General features: G+C 37.2%; 1 protein-coding gene across 4 annotated transcripts in view; it reads left to right on the top strand.

Annotated features, from left to right (window-relative positions):
• The window catches only part of LOC119155386 (BEN domain-containing protein 5), a 965021-nt gene that overhangs the window by 386254 nt on the left and 557234 nt on the right, over nt 1–21533 (top strand). For all 4 annotated transcript variants that reach the window (XM_037404023.1, XM_037404019.1, XM_037404021.1 and 1 more), the window contains exon 5: nt 7277–7493. In XM_037404023.1, the coding sequence (XP_037259920.1) occupies nt 7277–7493 (217 nt within the window). The remainder of the gene's footprint in view (nt 1–7276; nt 7494–21533) is intronic.

Below are 21533 nucleotides of genomic sequence, written 5' to 3' on the forward strand. Positions count from 1 at the left end.
AGAGTTTCTGTAGAATAATTGCAGTATTGGAACTGCTGCTTCAGAGGAAAGTCACTGCAGTTTAAGATTTAGCAACTGGACAGAATAAACGAAAAAGAGAGGAGGGAGAATAGCTTTGGCTATAATGGTAGGCAGGAGGGAGAAAAGAAGGTAAATTGACTGTTTGTCCACTGGAGACCCCACTTGTCCTGCTGCTGGCAAAAGATTTTGGATTTCGCTATCAGCTGACAGCTCCTTTAAGACACATTAAAGGGCTTTGTCAAAAGAGGGCACTGTGCCAGATCTGGACCTTTGTGAACACGTTTTACGTTTAGGGGAGATAGGTGAGTGGTGGACAACACTGAAGGAAACCTCCTCCCACAAAACCATATTGAGGTTTGGAGAACCTGAAAGAACACTTTTCTTCATGCTAGGGACACAGTGTTGCCCTGTCTTATATGAAGCTGCTTAAAAAGTAATTCAGTCACTTTAAATTTTTTCTTGCCGTTTTATAATATAGCAAACCCTCCCCTTCTTAATGTTATGCTTATTCTGGTGAACTGAAGGATGATGGTTTCATTTCTGACAGCAGAACTCAGGAACAGGTTTTCAGCATTGCTTTATATTTCATAATCACAGTCTGCTAGTAGGGACCCTTCCATACTGCTTCCGTGCTTCCCACATGGTACACCCTTTCCTCAGCATTTCTTGTCACTTTTAGGAGTAAATGACTTCCACTGATTCCCTCTGGTTTTAGGTAGAATGGTTTCATTATGTTTTTGTTATTGGCATTATTGTAGACCTAGAAGACTGGCCTGTGGGCAAGGACCACATTTCTGTAAGGTGTTCTGCAAACACAGGACAAAGGACATTTCCCACTGCTGTGTTCTCTTTATTGTTCCTTCTCACCACTGAATTTTCCTTGGCAGAACACTGTACTGTATTGAAGGTACACTTTTGTTAAAAACCTTTCTTAGTAAGTTCCCCATGAATGTAGGCAAACGTGTGAAATACAGGGAATTATTCTCATAACATTTGCTCATACAAATCTATTTCTAGGTTTTGGCTTTCAGGTTCTAAAAGAGTGATAATGTGCTTCTATGATATTTTCACTATCTTAGTGTCAGCTGATGGAACTGATTTCTCTGATGTGCAGGTCTCAAAAAAAAAGTATGCCAGGTTAGACTAGCACTGATACAGGTACCCAGTACTGTGTTTATTACAAACATTTAAAATGCAGAAATTCTCCAAAAAAGTTAAATGTTCCTTCTTGCTGGTTAATTATTTAATTAAATCTTATAGGAAAAAGATAGTACAAAATCTCAATGCTTTCCCTTTGAAGTTGTAAAGAACACAGGGTTTACAAGAAATCTTTGTACAGTTCAGTATTATTTGAATTCCCTAGCAATCTTTATAGAGGTTACTTAATCATTCCATTAACATTAACCCTTGAAAGCTGTATGCTTAATATGTAGTTTCCTGATTTTTATGAAAGCCATTGAATTACACAATAGTTTGATTTTTATACTTAAGAAGAAGAAACCAGATATTGGTGGAGGTGGAAAAGCTTGAGGTGTTAAAAATTCTTAAAATATTTGGAGAACATTCTAATACATATTAGGAAGAATAAAAACAGGACTTATCTTGCAGTGTCTGAAACTGAGTTAGCTGTGCCAAACCTCATTCAGTTGTCTGTAAAAAATTTTTAATGCTATCTGACATATTCACTGTCACTCCATGCTCTGTGAATCAGATATAAAATTATGTGCAAGAAAAAACCCTACAAACTTATTTTGTCACAAGTAAGCTAGGAATTTTGAAGATGGTCAGTTCCACTTGTCAACAAGAATAAGCAAGAAGAAAAATAATGGCTTAGACTAACAGAGAAACAAGCCAGTAAGGCCTTAAAATTGAAAGGGCTGCCTCTCAGAAGAGGAATTTGCAGTGCATGATTAACATCCTTACATTTTCTCTATAGAGTTTGTTGGTTTTCTTGCAGCTAATAAATAGGGACATCCAGCTTTAAGAATAAAACTTGAACACTCATAAGGAGTAGCTAGATGTAGCATTTTGGGTAGCATCCATAAATACCTGAAGGCAATTTTCCAAAGGAGAGTCAGAATGAGGTTTTGTGTTTCAAACGTCTTTAAAATTTAGGCTTAATTTCCTCTGAGATAGTGACTCAGGCCCACCTCTTTGAATATACACGGGCTTGGAAATTTTTGAAGTTGTTAAGTTGTATGCCTACATCTGCCAATTGATGGCAGTTGAAAATGATCACCACAGTGTGTCACCACAGCTAACACTACATCGCAATCAGATTCGCTTGAGTGTTTCTCTGCAAGTCAGATCACTTTTTCTTTTGGCCATTGATCTTTTACGGCACCTGCAGCTTTTTGTTTTTCTTCCAAAGATCATCATTTTACTTTGAAGTCTACTGACTGTGATATGCAGTATCACTAACCCAATCCTGTAGAGGCAAGGAACTGAATAATTACTTCATGAGTGCCATATTAAAAGCAGTCCAAAGACTGTTTAGGCTGCTCATTAAAGTCGTTGGGAATTTGGCTGGGCAAGAGCTCCCTGCTTTGGTCATGCAACAGGGTGGGGGAAGTGCTCCAAAGATTGTTATTTTCTAATTGTGTTGTGGTACCACAAAAAGATTTGATTACCACACTTATGTGTTTAAAACTCAAAGAACAGATGCCACACAGCAGCACACTCCCACCCCAACCCCCCCAGTGTTTGTTCTCCAAAGTTTTCACTCCCAATTTTCAAAGGGAAATAAGGTAGCAGAGAAGGGAAAAACAAAAAATCAGAACAGATAATAAAGTTTGCCCCTAAAGCCAAAATTATTAGAGTTGAAATTAAAATTATTTTTAAAAAACTAGTATAGTTAGGATGCAATTTTCAAAGCTCAGTTATACCCCTCGCTGCCTGCTGCAGTAGCAGACTAAAATCCTGGGGCCTCTGAAGTTACCAGTTTTTGAGACTGAATGAGGGGTCCATTTTTTTTGTTTGTTTTTTTTTGTTAAACTGACAAATTTGATCTTATTGCATGCTACCAAAACAGAGAGAAGCGTTCTGACTCCAGACTGCAATGTAGCAAATATATAGGAACAGACAAGCACATGTACATTCACACTTGAAGTAAAAAATGTGCTGGGTTGGGAGTGCTACCTTGTCAGATAGGAGGAGAAGACTCTCAGATCCACTGGCTCAAGCCTTTGACTGGCACTGGACAGTGAGTGTTGAAATAGAAATAAAATATGAGTTTCTGTGCTTCTTTCTTCCTTTAACAGAAAGAAGTTTATCTTTAAGACTAGGCAGTCTGAATTTGTTTCAAAATGATTTATAATATCAAGCTTCATTTCTGTAAATACATTTCTAAGAAGAGACTGGAAATCAGTTGCTTGCATGTCATTCTCTGTGGCTGTACTTAGAATTTTGGTAGTTCTCCTTTAAATAACCGTTCAGAAGCACTGAAATCCAGGCAGTTGTGTATCAATTAGCAGGGTGCATTTCTTAGTGTGGGCTGCCTGGAAATGCAAAATGACAAATCTGAGCATTAAGCTTTCTACCATCATTTTGCTTTCCTACCTCTAACTACAAATCAGCTTCATTGTGACTTACAGTGTAAGAAGTTGCTGCATTTCTGCAGATCCATGATAAGATATTTTTCTCTAGTAAGAAATGCAGTTAGACTCTGCATTCTGAATCTGTTCCTGCCAGGCCCTAGATGCATTAGTATTCCACTGGCAGCTGCCTGTAGGTAGGAATATTGTTTTTGTCCATAACCAGAGGGAACAATCAGACTAAGCCGTTCCCCGGCTATAAACCAGCCAAAGTAATTGGGTTTAATTTTAATTTTTGTAATAGCTTTAAATTAATAGGAGCAGCTGCTGCCACAGTGTGTGGGTGTCCTTTTCCAGAAGGCATAGAACAAAAAAGGGAAAGAGTAAACAATAGTGCGTCTAGGACACAAAGGTTAATTCAAGAACTGAGCAATGTCTTTTCGTTATCAAAAACTCAGTTGGTGATATCTAGTACTGTGTCTCTTTTCTTTCTTTTTCTTTCCCTTTTTTTTTTCTTTTTTCTTTAATTCCCTGATAAGATCTCAATCTGATTAGGCTCATGTGTGTAAAGATGTGTTGTTGGTATTTAAACACTAACTCTCTTTCTCTATATGACTCACAAATAGATTAGCAGTGACAAAGTGCTAGAAGAGATAAAAATAGATTAGCAGTGACAGGAGTACTATTATAATTATTTTTGGAAGATATGGTTTGAATTAAGAGTTTGGGCACTTTCTGCCCTGAGAGGGTGAATTTAAACCTGGGAACTGAGGATGGTTTCTGCTGTTGTGTCAGACACCAGATAGTGAAATGTCAATACCAGATGTCCTAGACATCAAGATTAGCCATAATAGCCAAATGCAGCCATAAAGTGATGTGTCAAAGTGGATAATAAAACAGATGCTTAGCTTCTATAATGAAGGGGAAAGGGAATGAAATATCAAAAGTGCCTTTAATACATTAACAAAGTTGTCTTCAACTTGTTTAAAAGTAGAAAGTTATTGAACCAAGGAGAACTATGTGTCATTTAAACATTAAGTATCAGCAGATGAATTCCAATTAGCATTAGCCATTCTAAAATCCTGATTTTCCTCCTATTGGTCTCACTTTACATGATTTTTTTATAGCATAAAGTGAGGCTTTTCCTTTATTATTTCTCCCATGCTAATTTGGAAACAAATAAAGTTCAACAACTCAGCAACATACTGTTTAAACTTGCATTACAGTTTGAGGACTGGGAGCTAGAATACATTTACCCACTGCCATATCATCTGCTTGATTTGAGATCAAATGAGGGATGTCCTATAGCACTCCAGAGTAAGGGCGAATGATAGAAATATGTTAAGATACTGAAGAAACCTATTAGGTTAGGGTACTGCGTGCAGACGGCTGGTGGCATTTTTCCCTTACTGATACTTTTAAAAAAAGTTAAAAGAATTGTTTTTCTGTCCTTCATATTTGTGGCTTACAAATAATTTTCAGATCTTAGTGATAAACAAGTGTCTTATTTAACCAAAAATCACAGGATCATAAAATCATTCAGTTTGGAAAAGATCTTTAAGACCATCAAGTCCAACCATTAAGCTGGCACTGCCAAGTCCACCACTAAACCATGTCCCTGAGCGCCACATCTACACGGCTTTTAAATTCCTCCAGGGATGGTGACCCCACCACTTCCCTGGGCAGCCTGTTCCAATGCTTGACAACCCTTTTGGTGAAGAAATTTTTCCTAAAATCCAATGCAAACCTCCCCTGGCACAGCCTGAGTCCATTTCTTCTTGTCTTATTGCTTGTTACTTGGGAGAAGAGACCGACATCCACCTTACTACAGCCTCCTGTCAGGCAGAGAGCAATAAGGTCCTTCTGAGCCTCCTTTTCTCCAGGCTAAACAGCCCCAGTTCCCTCAGCTGCTCCTCTAAGACTTGTTCTCCAGACCTTTCATGAGCTTTGTTGCCCTTTTCTGGACACGCTTCAGCACCTTTATGTCTTTCTTGTAGCAAGGGACCCAAAACTGAGCACAGGTGTTCGAGGTGCAGCCTCACCTGTGCTGAGTACAGGGGCATGAGCACTTCCCTACTCCTGCTGGGCACACTATTTCTGATGCAAGCCAGGAAGCTGTTGGCCTTCTTGGCCACCTGGGCACACTGCTGGCTCATGTGATACTGAAGTACATTCTTGAAGCCTTGAACATTCAAGAACCAGGGCAATAAAAGGGGCAAATAAATTCTTATTTCAAGTCTAATTAACTGCATCACTGGCTCTTTATTGTACTTTTTAAAGAACATCTCAATTCCTTTCTGTTTCTCTTTGTAGATCCTGAGTCTTGCTGATCACACTCCTTAACTGCTGCTAATTGGCTAGCATGTACTTTTGCATAATGAGAAGGTTTTGTTCTCTATTTCATATCAGTAATGAAAGGCCAAAACTGATACTCTGCAGTAGACCAGCTTCTCGGAACTATTACAAAGAGGCATATTACTACTGCTATGTCTGTAAATCTTATTATGTTTTCCCTCACCATCAGCCTAGTTTAGCTGAGATTTGCTCCAATCATTAGATGAGACCTGTTTATAATGTTGCATAATTGAATAAGTTAGAGTCTGCAGAACCATAGTGTTTTGTTGCCAAACGTGACTGGTAAATTAGTTACATCAAATTACAAGTGCATGGCATGACTAGAGAATCTCCTATATAAATAAGGCTAGAAAATCGATCTACAAAATCAAGAAGGGGTACAAACAGAAATATTGAACATCTCTAGTCACAGAACAAGTTTTTGACCCGCCTCTGAAGTATTACTAATTTCTGTTGAGAAATAACAGAATAATTGAAGTTGAGTGAAAGATGGCAGGCAGACATTTGTTATTCCTTGAACAGATACCAGCTTGATAGCAATGACATAAATGTCTTTATTATAATTATTTACCATCATGTATATTCATTTTTATCTTGTCAGATAAGCCAGAACTCTCAAGGAGGGCAGCAATCCAATTTGGAACAAGACCAAATACCCTTTTCTGGTTTGCTTTCTAATTTAGAAATAGGTTATTTTCCATACCTGAGGCTTTTTGTTTGAGTTTTGGGGGGTTGTTTTTTCATCTCAGGAATTTATCTGTTCCTCCGTTCATTGGCTGGGTGTTGATATATCCCCCCAACTATTAAGGATAAAAATAAAAAGACGTCCTGAATTTCAGTAACTGTTCTATTGGTTTTGCCTTATACTGACATTCCTTCGTTAATTATGCCTCATCTCTGTGCTGGTGAATTAGACCTGTCTCAAAGGATCTAGCCACACTCCAGCCAGAATTTTGGCTGAAACCTGTGTGGTAGTATGAGGTTGTACCAGCTTGGTAGTGAAGTAGGGGACAGTTTAACTTCCTGTGCATCCTTTTCACTTCACGGGAGTGGTTTCTCTGGTTACATGATGCTCTCTCCAGCTTTGGCGGCTCTGCCAGCTTGGGCACAAGGAGCAAGCTGCAGTCCCTGTGGTGACTGTTGCACCAGCACAGTAGCTGTGCCATGCATAGGCCCAGGCGCAGGGACTGTCTGCATGAGTGCTGCGGAATGCAGGCTCTGGGATCTGCTCACCAGCTCCTCAGTTGTTCAAGCTGTTTCACTTCATTTGTTTTAGAGGAAACTTGAATCTTACATAGCCTTTTTGTGCAGATTTATGTCAATGAATGTATATGCCAACGTATATATTTGTTGCTTTTGTCTTTTAGGCAAAGAATACCTTCTAAAAATGTGTATTACTATCGCTGCCCAGACCACAGGAGAAACTATGTCATGTCATTTGCTTTTTGCTTTGACCGAGAGGATGACACTTATCAATTTGCTTACTGCTACCCCTACACCTATACTCGCCTTCAGCACTATCTTGACAGCCTACAAAGGAGGAACATGGACTACTTTTGCAGAGAATCGCTAGGTCTCAGCGTGGTAAGTAATAGGCATGCTTGCCAACTAGCAGGCTTCATTATGAATGGCTACCCTTAAATGCTTATAAAGTATATAATTCATCATCCCTGCTAAAGTACACACATGCACATATTTGTTTTACTGCTATCAATGACACATGAGGTAGTGTACCTGCATGGTGAAATATAGACAAATGCTAATTTAATGTCACATAAAATATTTCCTTTGCGATGTGCAAGGCAATGCTAAATTCGCATGTATGATCAGTTCACCTCTAATGACATTAAAAGATGAAACTGAAACAGCTTTATTGAAGAAATGTGATTTTTAGAATACTCTGTCCGTTTGTTTTTTTGGAAGAGCTTTGCTGTTCAGAAGGAAATATGTATCTTTGGAACTAGAGTATAGCTTTTCTTGGTAAATAATGCAAAACATACACAAACTACCTATTTTATTTACTCTTGAAGAATGGCTGCTTTGGTGATTTAAAATTAAAAGATGTTTGGTAGTCTCAGTATAGATCCTGGTGGCCACATGAAAATGAAATGTGACAGTTCTGGTGCAGAAGGGAGGGTTAATGGTAAGTCTGAAGTTCTGCTCACTTTGCTATAACCTTTCTCTGAAATGTTGCCTGTCCTGAGGATTTGGAAAGTATGACTCAGCCACTCCCATATTGACTCAGAAATCAAATTAAAAAATAATAACTGAAATCTTGTGGTTTATGGTTTTGTTGGGTTTTTTTGTTTGTTTCTTTTGTTTTCCTTTTGCATTCTCAGACTTCATAGTGCACTTGTTTGACATTCTTAATCTTTTCTCCGAGATTTGACGAGACCTAAACCTGCAGTGTGTGTGTGTCAGAAGAAGAAAGCTGTGATTCCTATGAAGGCTGATAATCCCAGCAGCTGGGGCTTTAAAATGAATCCCAACATATATTGTGAAAATCAGAATCAAATCATAGCCTGCACTGGAATAAATAAAAGGCTTCCAGCATTAGAGCAGGCCATTGATATCCCTATGGTGGCATAAAACTTGGAGGAAAAAAGTAACTTTTAGAGAAGAGGCAAAACAGAATTAACAAAAGAAAGAGTTTTTTTAACTCTTTTGTCAGTTGAGTTCTTGGTCTAAAAATGACTGTTGCATATCCCTGAACTGGAATTAGTTAGTAACCATTCCAATCAGGGGGACAAGCACTTATAAGGGAGAGGGGTATTAAAAAAATAGGAAAGTAAAATCTTCAGAGATTGGGAGGAAAGAGTGCTATCATCTTGCGTTGTGTAGGGTTTCAATTATTAATCTTAGAGGACAGAGCTGTCATTAATTCTGTAATGAAACTGAATTTGTTTCCTTTCACTCTGAAAATAGTGTATAAACAGTCACATTTGCATATTCATCAAAACCCTGATCTGACTGATTAAAACACTGAGATAGAAGGATTTGTCTTTTATCTGCATTTTGACAGACAGAGCTATACTCTTAAATCTTGTTAACATTGTGTTACCAGTAGTTGTTAAGTATTATTTTTCATATTTTAGCAAACTAAACAAACAGATGCTATTCAAAATGTGGCAGGAAATGTGCTATGTGTAAGTCCTGATTTTATATCTATATGTACACACACAGTATGTTTTGCAGAAATTGATATGGTAACATTTTGCAGCTCACCATGCTGATCTGTATAAAAAGCTTGTGAATCAGGCTCATGCTGTAATCTTTGTAAGTAACATTACAATCTCAGAGCATTTCTGGCTCTTCTCCACACACAACTGTCCTAGAACAGCTTGGTAATTTAATGTCTTTGCTGAGCTTGAATAGACAATTTCCATAAGTTCTCTGCAAGTTAAATATTTTAACATAGAGCTTTGTTACTATCATGCATCTTTAAATGGTGAAAAACAGGATCCTTCAGTCTTCAGTGCACAGTGCTTCATCAAAGCAGAAGCCGGCTGTACTTTAGAGAATTGCGTGCCATATAGGATAGATTTAGAGCTAAGAAAGCGAGCTCTGTCCCTGGTCTGGCCCCTTATGTAAGATAAGAGGAATCAGACTGGCATAAAGAGGCCCTTAGAAACACTATTCCTGGTGAAGGGACAATACCCCTGGTAGCACCCGGTGAAAGGCAACTTAAAGATGCTTTCTGAGGACAAGCTGAAGTCTTCGTGCTGGGCACGGGGCTGAAGCAGGGTAGCATGTTAGGGGAAGGCCACGGCATCTCTGATGAACTGTCATGTAGCCACCAATACCCTCTGGTTCATTCCTGAGGAATTTTACAGTTCCCTGCAGCAGTTTGTAGGTTAGAGAATGGTTTGAAGCAATTTCATCTCTCCTGGATGATGAAGTTTTGAACTGTGCCTCTTGGAGACAACAGAATCTCACCACAGATCTTTGGGTTTGTTTGGTTTTTTTTTAATTTTTCTTTCTCGTGGAACAGTAAAATGCAAGTCACAAGAAACCATGCTTAGATGATTACCCCTGAAGGCTTTCTGAGTGCACATTTTGTGGCAGGTAGTATTTTCAAGGCAATCTAATTTCTAATCTAATTTTATATTTTCTCTAAAGAAAGTACTATGCCTCCATTAACTCCTTAAATACTTTCAGTAATTCTATGAAAATTGAAAGTGAAATATCAGTATGGGACATGTAATTGTCATTAGGATGTAGAATGGGGAAGTGGTTCAGAGCCAAATGGCGAAGATTCCCATTGCCAGTGTCAATGGATAACTTAGCGGTTCTATTTTTGACCTTTTAATGTTTATGTTCTTTACTTCAGAGAGCTATCCCACATTCTAGATGTGCCAAATGGTCTTGAAAATAGTCTCTCCTGCAAGCTAGCTGTGATGGTCACCCAGGTGTCATTTAAACTGCCATTTTCATTCTGCCATTGTTGGCCTTAGGTAACTTCAGACTTTCTACAGTTTTTCCAAACAGATCATAAGTTCAAAATCAGTAAGCATTTTTTTTTAAATGGTGAAATTAGTTTTTTTACATATTATTAATGTTTCTCTCATCTTGGCATATATTATGCAAATATTCACAGCATAATATAATTAAAAATATTTTTTGTATTTCTGTGAAAATATAAGCACAGGCTCAATTTACAGTTACACTATTTTATGGTATTTATACAGTCTCATATGAAGTAACAGTTATGTGTACCATTATAGCTAGTAATTCAGAGTTGGCAAAAATTTGGGTGTGTTGTTTTTTGTAGCTGGTGGTCTAAGTTAGCTGTGCTTACCTGAAGTGTGCAGACAATTGCTGAGATTGGTACCTCTGCTAATATTCAACTATCATATATAATAAATTAAATGAGTTTTGGTGAGCCTGGCTCAACTCCTGCAGCCCACTTTACAAATCACCACTGGCTTAGCAATATTTTCATTAATCACTCAAAAAAGAACCAAGATTAATTGGCGACAGATATGTCCTTTCACCTCATTAGGCAATGGTGGTTCCAAATTACACTTCAGGAGAATTGCAACTGCACATTCAAACCAAAAGCCTCAAAGGAACTTCCACAGTACACAGAGACTGGAATATGGAATTGTGTTCAATTAAATATTAAACATACATATTTTAAAACAAGAAGGCAATATGTCTAATGTAGAGCTCTGTAAGTGAGCCAATCTCTTAAGTCAGACATGAGATACTGAGTGAAACAGATTGGAACACAAGGTACTTCATTTTGACTCCACACCACTTTGGTGTGTGCTTTTAATTTACATAAGTTACTCCCAATTTATGCTGGTATCGGAGAGATCAGAATGAGGCCCTAAGACTGTGAAACTGCACACCAGATGTCACATTGCTGGTTCATTGATCAAATATCCCTTATTTGCCGTCTAAATGACTGGGTACCCCAGTAAAAATAGTTGATCAGTTCTACTGATATCCACTGATCCATTTTTGACTGCTCAGTTATGACTCTTAAAGCATGAAACAAAGAAAATAGACAATTTTTCTAAGGTTAGATTTCCCATTTCTGTGTTCAGTGTTAGGTTACATAATACAGTTCTGTAAAAGTATACTGTTCGTCTTCAAAAAAAAAAAAAGTTACAGGCTTCAGTATGATGTGTCATACCTTTGAAATCATGTTGGTATCAGATACTTTCCAATGGATCTGACTGGAACTAGCTTGAAATATCGTCTAAATGCAATTTGTGGCAATTCACTTGGTCTGAAAAAGGCCACAGAATTAATGCTTAAGAAAAGTCAAACCAACTTCCCATTTCTCTAGAATGTAAAAGTGCACCTACATACATGTTCAGAGCACATTCTGTTTATTCAGCGTTATATCTATTTACTCACATAGTGCTGCTGTTCCCGTAACATTCATAATACGGATGTCATCCCAAAAGTGTGCGTGAGATTTTAAATGCTCCTACAGTTATTTTCTCAGCTGGGTTGGATAGCAGCAGAAGTAGAGTTGGACCTGAAAATAACACCACCGACAGTTCTTTCTGAAATAAAATATGATTTATAGTATATAATAGCACAGTGTGCTATGATGGAAATGATATAAATAACATGAAAAATAATAGGCAATTATTCTATACCATCAGTCTTAAGGATAATTTCTTTGTTAGAATTTAAAGGAAGTTCTGGGGGACAAACTGTCTTATGGGAATCATGGACTAGGAAAGATAGGCAAAACTATGTTACTATTGAAAGTTACCATCTGTCTGTAGAATATATACAACTGTTCATGGTAAAAACTAGAAATACTTTGGTTTGTTGGCAGCAATATATAGTTTTAGAAAAAATAAACTCAATAAAACTATCATTTATACTTGATATTGTGCAAGGTTACTAAATGTATAAGCTGGTTATTTCTTAAATTCCAGAAAGAGCACTGGTTCATATAGTTCAATAATTTCTAGAAAATTTGCATAGATTGTGTTTATCTGAGTAAAAAGTCTTAAATTGGGAAGGATTTAAAACTTAAGTGATTTTTTTCTTTTATTTTATGACTACCCTTGTCTTTTTAAAAACGGTTAAGAAAAAAAAAAACCAAAAGCCAAAACAACTTGGAACTTCACAAAAAAGAAGATTTGAGCATAAAGAAACAACCTGCAGAAAAAAAATTATGATCTACTTTATTAAGAAGAAAACCTCTTGAAAGGGATGACAGTAAATGAATTGTATGTGGTGGTGGTAGTCTGTACAGTTTTCATGCATAGGTCCCAAGCTACATATTTTCATTCTATAGCCACATGTGGAAACTGTTGGAAAGTCAGTGACCTTTCAGAAGTTTTCATTAGACTCTCTGTAGCAGGTTGGCCTTTTGCTTCATGGGTCTTTCCACTTCCATGTCAGGCTCTTCATCTCACCTTTACTCCACACTTGTCCCTCATCTGACTCACCCTTTCTTTACCTCAAATTTAACTTTCTCTTTTCTTTCCATTCAGTTTATGCTTTCCTAAGCTAACTACAAGAAAGAAGTTGTGGCATTTGTTTGCTGCTCTTGTGTTGCTTATTTTGCTTTGCTTTTTCTCATTCATTCTCCTTATCTCTTTGAATCTGGAAGGGAAAATCCAAGATAGCTGTTAGGTCTTTTAAATACCAGGACAGTGCAAGGCAGTCATGTTCTCTTCTCTGCCCTCAGTATCCTTATCTCAGTGCCACTTCATGTAACATCATGTTCAGGTCTATGGCCCATCTTCCTCGTCTGTATGTGTTTTGTGCTCCCTGTTTGCTCCATCCCCTAATATATACACCTGCATTTCCAGAGAAGCTAACGTAATATGTGTTTTTTTCAGTCTTCAACCTGGAGAGGAAACATCAATGATCCTTGTTAGTTTATCTACTTCTATATTCACATTATGTATGAATTATATATTCATAGATATATTCATAGTATATCTATGAGAATCCAAGTTAGTTGTCCTAACTTACCTGAGTTAACATCCAAGTGCAGAAAGGCATTTCAGGCTCTGAATCCTCGTTTCGTGGCAAATTGCAGATAAGAGGCAGATTTTACTCATTCCTGTCCTCAGCACTTTCTGCTGCTTGGTTTTGAGCCATACAGCACAGTGTGATAGCTGTAATCCCAATAGGAAACAAACTGGGTTTGTCCACACAGTCAGTTCAACCCCCAGATCTGGGCAGCTGCCTTTAGTTACTGCATCCGAAGCTTTTGGGGACAGGGAGCATCTATTTCACTTTCTGTGTTTACTGCCTTGCTCACTAGAACTCCTTTTTTGTTTGGTGCTTGGGAAATAACATAGTACAAACAATTATCATTCCATCAAAAAACCGAGTCTAAGGTCCTGTATATGCACCAGTGTAAAGCTTTTTATGGTTTTAAAATTTACCCAGTTGCCCTGAAGGACATGTAAGTATTTTGAAGATAAGTATTGCCCTCAGAAACCTGTGAAAACCCTGGAATACGTTCATTCTTCTTTCACTTCCCTTTACAGATATTTGTTTTCCCTGTTTTGTAGCACAGCATTAAGCAATAATTACCATGTTGATAGTGATGCTGAATGTATTTGCATGTAGGGGAAATCGTGCTATGTGGAGCTATTAGCTACATTTGCCCCGTAGCGCTTTACTGCATTGACTCTGCTGGGATTTTGACTATGTTTGAGTTGGTTTCTATTTAGATCTCCTGAGTGGTGACTGTGTAATGCATCTGTGGGGCTGGAGTTGCAATATAATCTGTATTATCTGACTATAGACCCAAAAGATGCTTAGCCTGGCCCACATTACTTGTAGGGCTGAGACCTTGGGGTTGAAGGTTTATCTAACAATTTTAAAGTCTGCTCAGTCCAAGGGATTTGGATTTATGCCTTTTAATTTAACCAAAGAAAGAACTATTTATTGATTTAGCTTTATACTAGCTATATAATGTAAGTATAATGTATTAAAATCTCTAAATACCTTAGGCAAAATCTTGTTCATATGATTTGTGTAAACCGAGCATTGTGGCTGTGATCCAGCAAAACACTTAAGCATAGATTTAAACTTAAGCATGTTAAATAGTCCTGTTGAAGTAACTGGCACAGTTCATGGCATCAAGTTAAATGTGTGTAAAAAATATCTTTAATTTCCAAGGTCACAACAATCATGCGGCAGGATCAAGGCCTGGTGCCCTAATATTTTGTCGTTATCTTGTACTACCACTATAAAACATGACTACAGGAAAAAAAATAACAACAATAAAAATATCCTAGATTTTTTGCCCAGATTCTCAGTGTCTCCAGCCAAACTTATGTGTAAAGTAAAGAGGAGTGATGTTGTTTTCAGTCTCACATGAATGTAAATGGATCTGGCTATTGGTTGACTTGTATTTCAGTTCTTTTTAAATATTTGTTTTAATAAGCTCCCAGGGGCTTGCTTGTCTAGCATTTCACCTTTGCTTACAGTACACTGACACCACTGAAGCTGAGAGCTAATTTAGAGGTCTGGTTTTAGGAAGTGGAAAGAATTTACTTGCCAGTCATTGGTAGCCAATGGATTTGGCCAGCAACTTCATTCACTCCTTGTAGCGTAAGAACAAAACAAATTCACAACAAGGTAGATATGGTTTCAGATAACTTTCCAGTATTACACAATTCCCACTGGACAAGATATTTAAGAATTGTGTGTAAGACTGCAAGCCATTTACTCCCACTTTAAACATAATGTAGCAAATAAAACATTCAAAAGTAAACAAACAAATTTTTTGGCACAGTCAGGGTTTGAGGTTTATATATACCTTCTTTCACCCTCCCTTCAGATTAATCTTCCCCCTTGTAATGGTATATACTTAACAGATAATACTGAAATAACAAATCAAAAGAAGTCTAAAATATGATTTAAGGAAGTATTTATTTGTCTGTCATGCCGTCTCTGGATATTTCATTGCTTGTCCACATCTAGTTGAAGAAGCTGGTTCAAGTAATGTATTCTGAAACCCTTTTTGCAGTTCTTTATAAATATGCTGAATATCTGTGTGTAACGTGAATCCCGTAATTGCTCAGCAGTCCTTTTTGTAGTGTATAAGTAAGGTGTGCACTTGAGGCCTTCTGCATAAGAGATCTGTGCTAATGCTGGAATTCTTTGTCCTTGCCATGCACATATTCAGTAAGACTTTATCTCTGTTGTCCTTAAGCCTTGAAAGCTGAAAGCTGGCTCTAAAAAGATTTCAGCTTGTATGTCAGAAGGGAATTTGGGATATACCTTTATACCTCATAGAATGATAATATAAAGAAGCAAGAAAAGATTTTGATGCAGATTATAAGATAACAGACCAAGGAAGTTTAGTTCAGGTGGCCCAAACTGACTAAGCACATCCTTACTGCTGACCCCAAGTATTTGAACGTATGTACTTCAAGGGAAGAACAAAGGCTCATGACAATGTAATGGATTTATGGAAAGCATAGCTGGGAGATACTGCATGTTGCCTGTGGTCCATTCCTGATTGCAGTCTGGTTTTTATGGCCCTTACTTTTCTGCACTGTTAGGAAGGTATTTTTGAATCAAAGAATAGTGCAATGAAGAAGGACATCAAACTTACGTGTAAGGGAGGCTAGTGCCATCCTTATTTTAAGACATCATGTTACATTCAAACATGCTTTATTTTAGGTCATAATAGTACTGAAAAAAAAAAAAAAGAGCATATCTCCAGAAAATGCTGACTCCTGTTTGAGTGCTGCTATTATCCACAAATGCCAAAAGCCATGTTTATCTTTGTTTTGAAGACAAAATAACATACAAATAACATGAGGAGACAGGAGCTTTTTAATGTAAAGCAGTAGGTACTTAATTGAAAATTGTTTTTTTCACTTAGGTAATATAAGATACAGTTTAAAGCCTTTTTAATAGTCTTTAAAAGAGATTTTACACGGCAACCAATCATATAGGTACATGAAAAGAACTGCATTCCCTGATAAGGATCCTCTTTTTCATGTTTTCAAACAGCTGCTGAGCACCATACTGTGGCAGCAGAGAACAGTCTGAGAAAATGAACACAGATTGAAAAGGTCTGAGTTACATGACATTTTCAATGAAAAAAAAAAAAGTCAGCCCTAGGCCCACAGTCAAAAGTTTTCACTCAGAATTCCCTACATTTGTGGACATACCTTTCCACAGAGAATGTTTGGTTTTCTGAACTACTGTATCTGATGTGCTAGTAAATGTGTAACATGGAGGAAAACAAAGGAGAGATACCATCCATTTCAGGAATTTTCATAGGGTTACTCAAAAGAAAAACCAGTTTCAGAAATTTGTTTTCTCCCATTTATTTTGAATTTCCCATTAATTGCATCCAATGTTGTGCTTAATCTTAATTAGTTAAATTGTAAGAAGGCTGTTACTTTCTCAAAATATAAAGACTTCTGGATTTTATAATACATATATTTCTTTTCCATTTAGATCTTCTACATTCAGGTGGATTATAATAGTGCATTAATATCCATCATGATATTTTTAATCAGCTTCTTAGTTCATTAATAACAGCTGCTCATTGTTAAAAGTGTTTTTGTTTGTTTTTTTTTTAAATCTAAGTTGCTTAGAATTAAAATATTAACTAGTCTTCTCCATATTTATGAATGATGCGCTGCTCTGCAGCATGGAATGAAAGAAAATTTTATGTCTATCATAAAGAAAACCCAGGGTTTTTTAGAAAATTTGCTCTGCCAGCCTCCAAAATACTGCATAAATGTCAGTGAGTTAAGGTTCATAACATTCTTCTGACTGTAGTGTGATTTTATAGGGAAGGAGGCAGGAGAAGAAGGATCATTTAGAGGCAGCCTGTGGAAAAGGCTTTCTGAGGTTGGCCATACCAAACAGTGACTGTGCAGGGAGTTTGGCGTCAGGATTGAGCAGTCAGGTTGCTGCCAGCGCCATGGACAGGGCACGCGAGCTGATGGGGGTGTGCACACAGCATTTTCACATACAGTTTTGGAAAGCTGAAAATACAAACTTCTTCTTTCAGAAGTCCTGATACACAAAACTGAAGCTGAACGTTTGATAGTTACATGCCAAAAAAAAAAAAAAAGTAAAAAAAAAAAGTTTGGTGTTCTGGAAACCAGGCCCTATTTGCAACTGCCGAGCTCTTCAAAGCGTGGTCCATGGTGTTCAAGAAAATAATTAGAAAAGGAGTCTGGTATTTTGCACAGTTCAAGTCATTCAAGACATCAAATCTGTTTTTCGTATTTGCCTCCTGAGAATGAAAAATAGCCGGTAGAGGTGCTATGCCTCATGGAAAATTTATAGGAATGTCAGAGATGACTGGTTAAGGGCACTTTACAGATTAACAGATGAAGACTAAAACAGAGGTGGATGATACTATGTTGGAAAAACAGGAGATATTTTGGCAATACAGTGAGGCCCATCAAAATTTGTCTTAGACCTGGACATAGATATTAGTCCAAACAATTAATGTTTCAAAATCTGAAAGGCAAGGTAGAATAATAGTGGTACCACTCCCAACAGGATGCTCAAAAGCATTGGATGTTCTTTGTCTACAGCGAGTGGAAATGCATAATCTCCATATTACCTGTAGTCTGCCTTCCTCTCTAAAGCTTAAGGAAATGGTCTAGGTCCTTAGTATGCTCTAGACAAGCAAGTTATTAACACAAAGGACTTTGGTATCTTCTGCATAAGGACCATCTCTTCTTATAGGAATTAATTATATAATTATATTGTAGGGTCTCAGAGAACTTATAAAAGTTTTTCTCTTTTCTTCTTCTTTTTTTTTTTAATTGTGGTGGCCTCTTTGTCTTTATGAAGAATCCAGGCTATATATACTCACACTCAAGAGAACAAACCGCCCAGAAGGTGAACTCAGGAAAAAAGAATATGTGTTTCAAAGGTGTACTTTTCTGCTGTTGTAATCATCCTTACAAGATACTGTGGCAGAACCAGATTTGCCTTGAGCTCCAGCTGATTTTGAAATCCTTCAGAGCTTTAGGAATAAAACTGCTCATATCCTCTAGATTTCTTTTATAGAAATAGATAAGATTTTGTAACAGCAAATAACACTGCAGAGCTGAACAGAATTGTCCTTCCATAAATGAGACTTGGATGCACTCAGACCAAATAACATTGTAGACTCATACTACACAGACTTTGTAGAAAAACAAAGAAAAAGAATATTATATTCCTTATGGTCAAACAGAATTCCTATATGTCCATCTTGGCTGAAATTCCCAATAGCCATGGCAACCAATGAGAGAAATACACAGCAACAGATAACATCTAATTTAATGCTGACAAAGAGGTGGGATGCATTGATCTGTTTGGCAGAAAACTTCATTCTTTTTCATTCCTATAATTCAGATTTTCTCATTACTGGACACAGATGGCAAAATATAATTTTATTAACTATAACCATTTGTTTTGTGGTTCATCAATTAAATTGCAAAGAGCACAGAGACTAGTTTATGCTGGCCATTAATGAAAACAAGTTAGTAGCTACAGCTATACTACAAATGGCTATAGATGTTGCATAAAGTGCTTCAAGATCATTTGTTGCTATGACAATAATGAAGCAGAATAGCTGTGGTTTCTGAAATCTCAGATTTTTCATCTTCCCAGAGAAATACAGGTAAATACAAATTCTGCTGTCAGAGAGCTGGACTTCCTTCAGAACTACAATGAATTTATGTATGTATGTTACAAAATAAGTAAGCCAGGCTCTGCTCATTAGAAAGTTAAGTCAGAAAAAAGGGAAAAGAATGGATTGCAAAGCTCCTTGACAGCAGCCACATCCTCTGTTATCTGCTGCCAATGCCAATATGAACCACCAGGTAAGTACCAAGAAAAGTAAACTGGTGGTTCCTGTATACCTACCCACCATCTCCAAATTCTCCAGTATCAGCCAAGCACACTTTTGGTAGAAGTGAATGAGGACTGCATGCTAAAATCCTTTCCTGATCTTATGTATCTTTCCTTACCTAATAAGTGCACCTGTGTTTATGTTCTAACATCTGGGGAACAAATTGCATTCCAGATATTATTTCCCCCCTAGTTTCATGTATTTTCAAATAATGGCAAAAATTTCTTGATATGCTCCATCTGATAACTTACTCTGAAAGGAAGGAAGATCTCTCCTACGTCTGGTGACCACAGAACAGTTGCTCCATAATCCGTTTTCCTAAATAACCTAGGGGAGTGACCATTTTTAATGTCCATCTATTTTTAAGAATACAGACAAGCTGTCTTCATACTGTCACAAATGATTAGCTTTACCTGCAATAATGCTGAATCACAACAAGAGGTTTACAAAGGTCATGGGCTGGTGGTGATTAATATCCAAAAACTGTTAGCTCACAAAAAAATACCTTCTTTTATTAGTTTCAGAAGTTGCTGAAGGTAATTTGAAATCTGCTCCGTGTGCTAGGATGTAGGATAGCCTGTACTCTGACAGCAGCACACACTGTATGACCTATTGGAAAACATCAGAGAGATGTGTCTTTTACAGAGTAGGCATCCTACATGCACAGACAATTCAGAACACTGGGATTATCTGGGAACTGTTATTACACATAATTTTACTAGAAATAACAAAGATATTTGGACTCTGAACATTTTCTTTCTTTGACTCAAAAATACTCCATAATGGTTATAAGGCTATGATCACAGTCTACTATATAGCATTAATGTGTTATGAGAGCAAACCTCTGGAACCGATCACATGTCATCAGGTCTCCCTGACAACACTTAGCACTAGTGGCAGTTATATTTCAACAATGATCATGGATAGAATTCCTTACAGCAGCTTCATATGATATTCTGTATGCTGGGAATACCCAACTGTACCCCTGTTTGCAGCCAAGGTGAATATGAAATTTTACAGCTTTTCTTCCAGGGGCAGTCTGGGTTGAATCTCTCTGGGAGACACCATGTCACAGTCGGGTAGGCTGATTGCATGTTGTTTACTCAAATGATCCTGAATGCCAAAGGCCCAAAACAATTTTCCCATTACTAGATAACATAACCAAGCTTTCTTCTTTTCAGATGTCCATTGCGGTTCTTTTCTCTAATTCTAAACAGAGAAGCAAATTGTTTCAAGCCAATCTTCTTCTTTTGCATCTTAAAGCATTACATGTGGATGTATTCTGATTTCAGAAGGTCATATTCATTACAAGTCTAAACATGCTAGTAATAAACTGAAATTTACTAGAATGACATGAATTTCTACAAAGAAAAATACATGATAATTTTCACATTTCCTGTCTTCCAATCAATACAATTTGAACTATTCATTTTTGTTGATTTTGGAAAACAACTCCTTTCCTTTCCTTTTTTTTTTTTCTTTTCTCTCTCTTTTTTAAAATCTATAGAGCATCTGAAGGTGCCACAGTCAAACTGAGTATCTCATAATATTGCATTCAGTTTCTATAAAATTTCTCAAAGGCCTTTTAAGTTTTTTTCACTGTTACCAAAACTATCTCCGTTGTTTCTTTCATTTCTCATGACTCCCACACTGAAGCATTGGTCACAGTGTCATTACTCTCTCTCTAAGTTGCCTTCCTTCTGAGTATAATGTCTGTTACAGAGGCGGTGGTGCAAGGAGATCTGATATCTGACCTCTCCTGTGCCGCCTTTCATTGCAACAAAGGTTCTCCTAGATTACATAAAAAAGAATTTCTCAAAGTTGTTTCAGAATCAACCGGATTATTAAATTATCTATGTCTTTCCCTAGTTTTGAGAATGTCATTCACTTCTGAGATTCTAGAAAGGCTTTAGACATCTATTTTCACAGAAGTAAATTCTTCAGGTATCTTCTTGATTTACTAGCTCTTCACATGATTTGAGCACAGGGCTCTACTCTTAACAATATCCAAAAAAAAAAAAGAACCCAAAAGAAAGGCAGACACAAACTGCTTCCATAGTTCGTTATAGATACATTCTGACTATCTGTTGGGCAGATCCGTCGGGGACCTATTGGAGTATTTTGATGCATTATATGGTGAGTCTTGTCTTTTGTTCTAGATGTCTTTGGATATAACAGTTCTGACAGTTTCTTCTTCAGCAGAGTAAGCATTCATTTGTTTCATTTACTATTGTGGATTTTGTCACAGTGGTGTGCATACAGAAGCAACCTTGCATAAGAAATATTGAGGTTATGTACAA

The sequence above is a fragment of the Falco rusticolus genome, chromosome 11, assembly GCF_015220075.1.
Source record: "Falco rusticolus isolate bFalRus1 chromosome 11, bFalRus1.pri, whole genome shotgun sequence".
Lineage (NCBI taxonomy): Eukaryota > Metazoa > Chordata > Aves > Falconiformes > Falconidae > Falco > Falco rusticolus.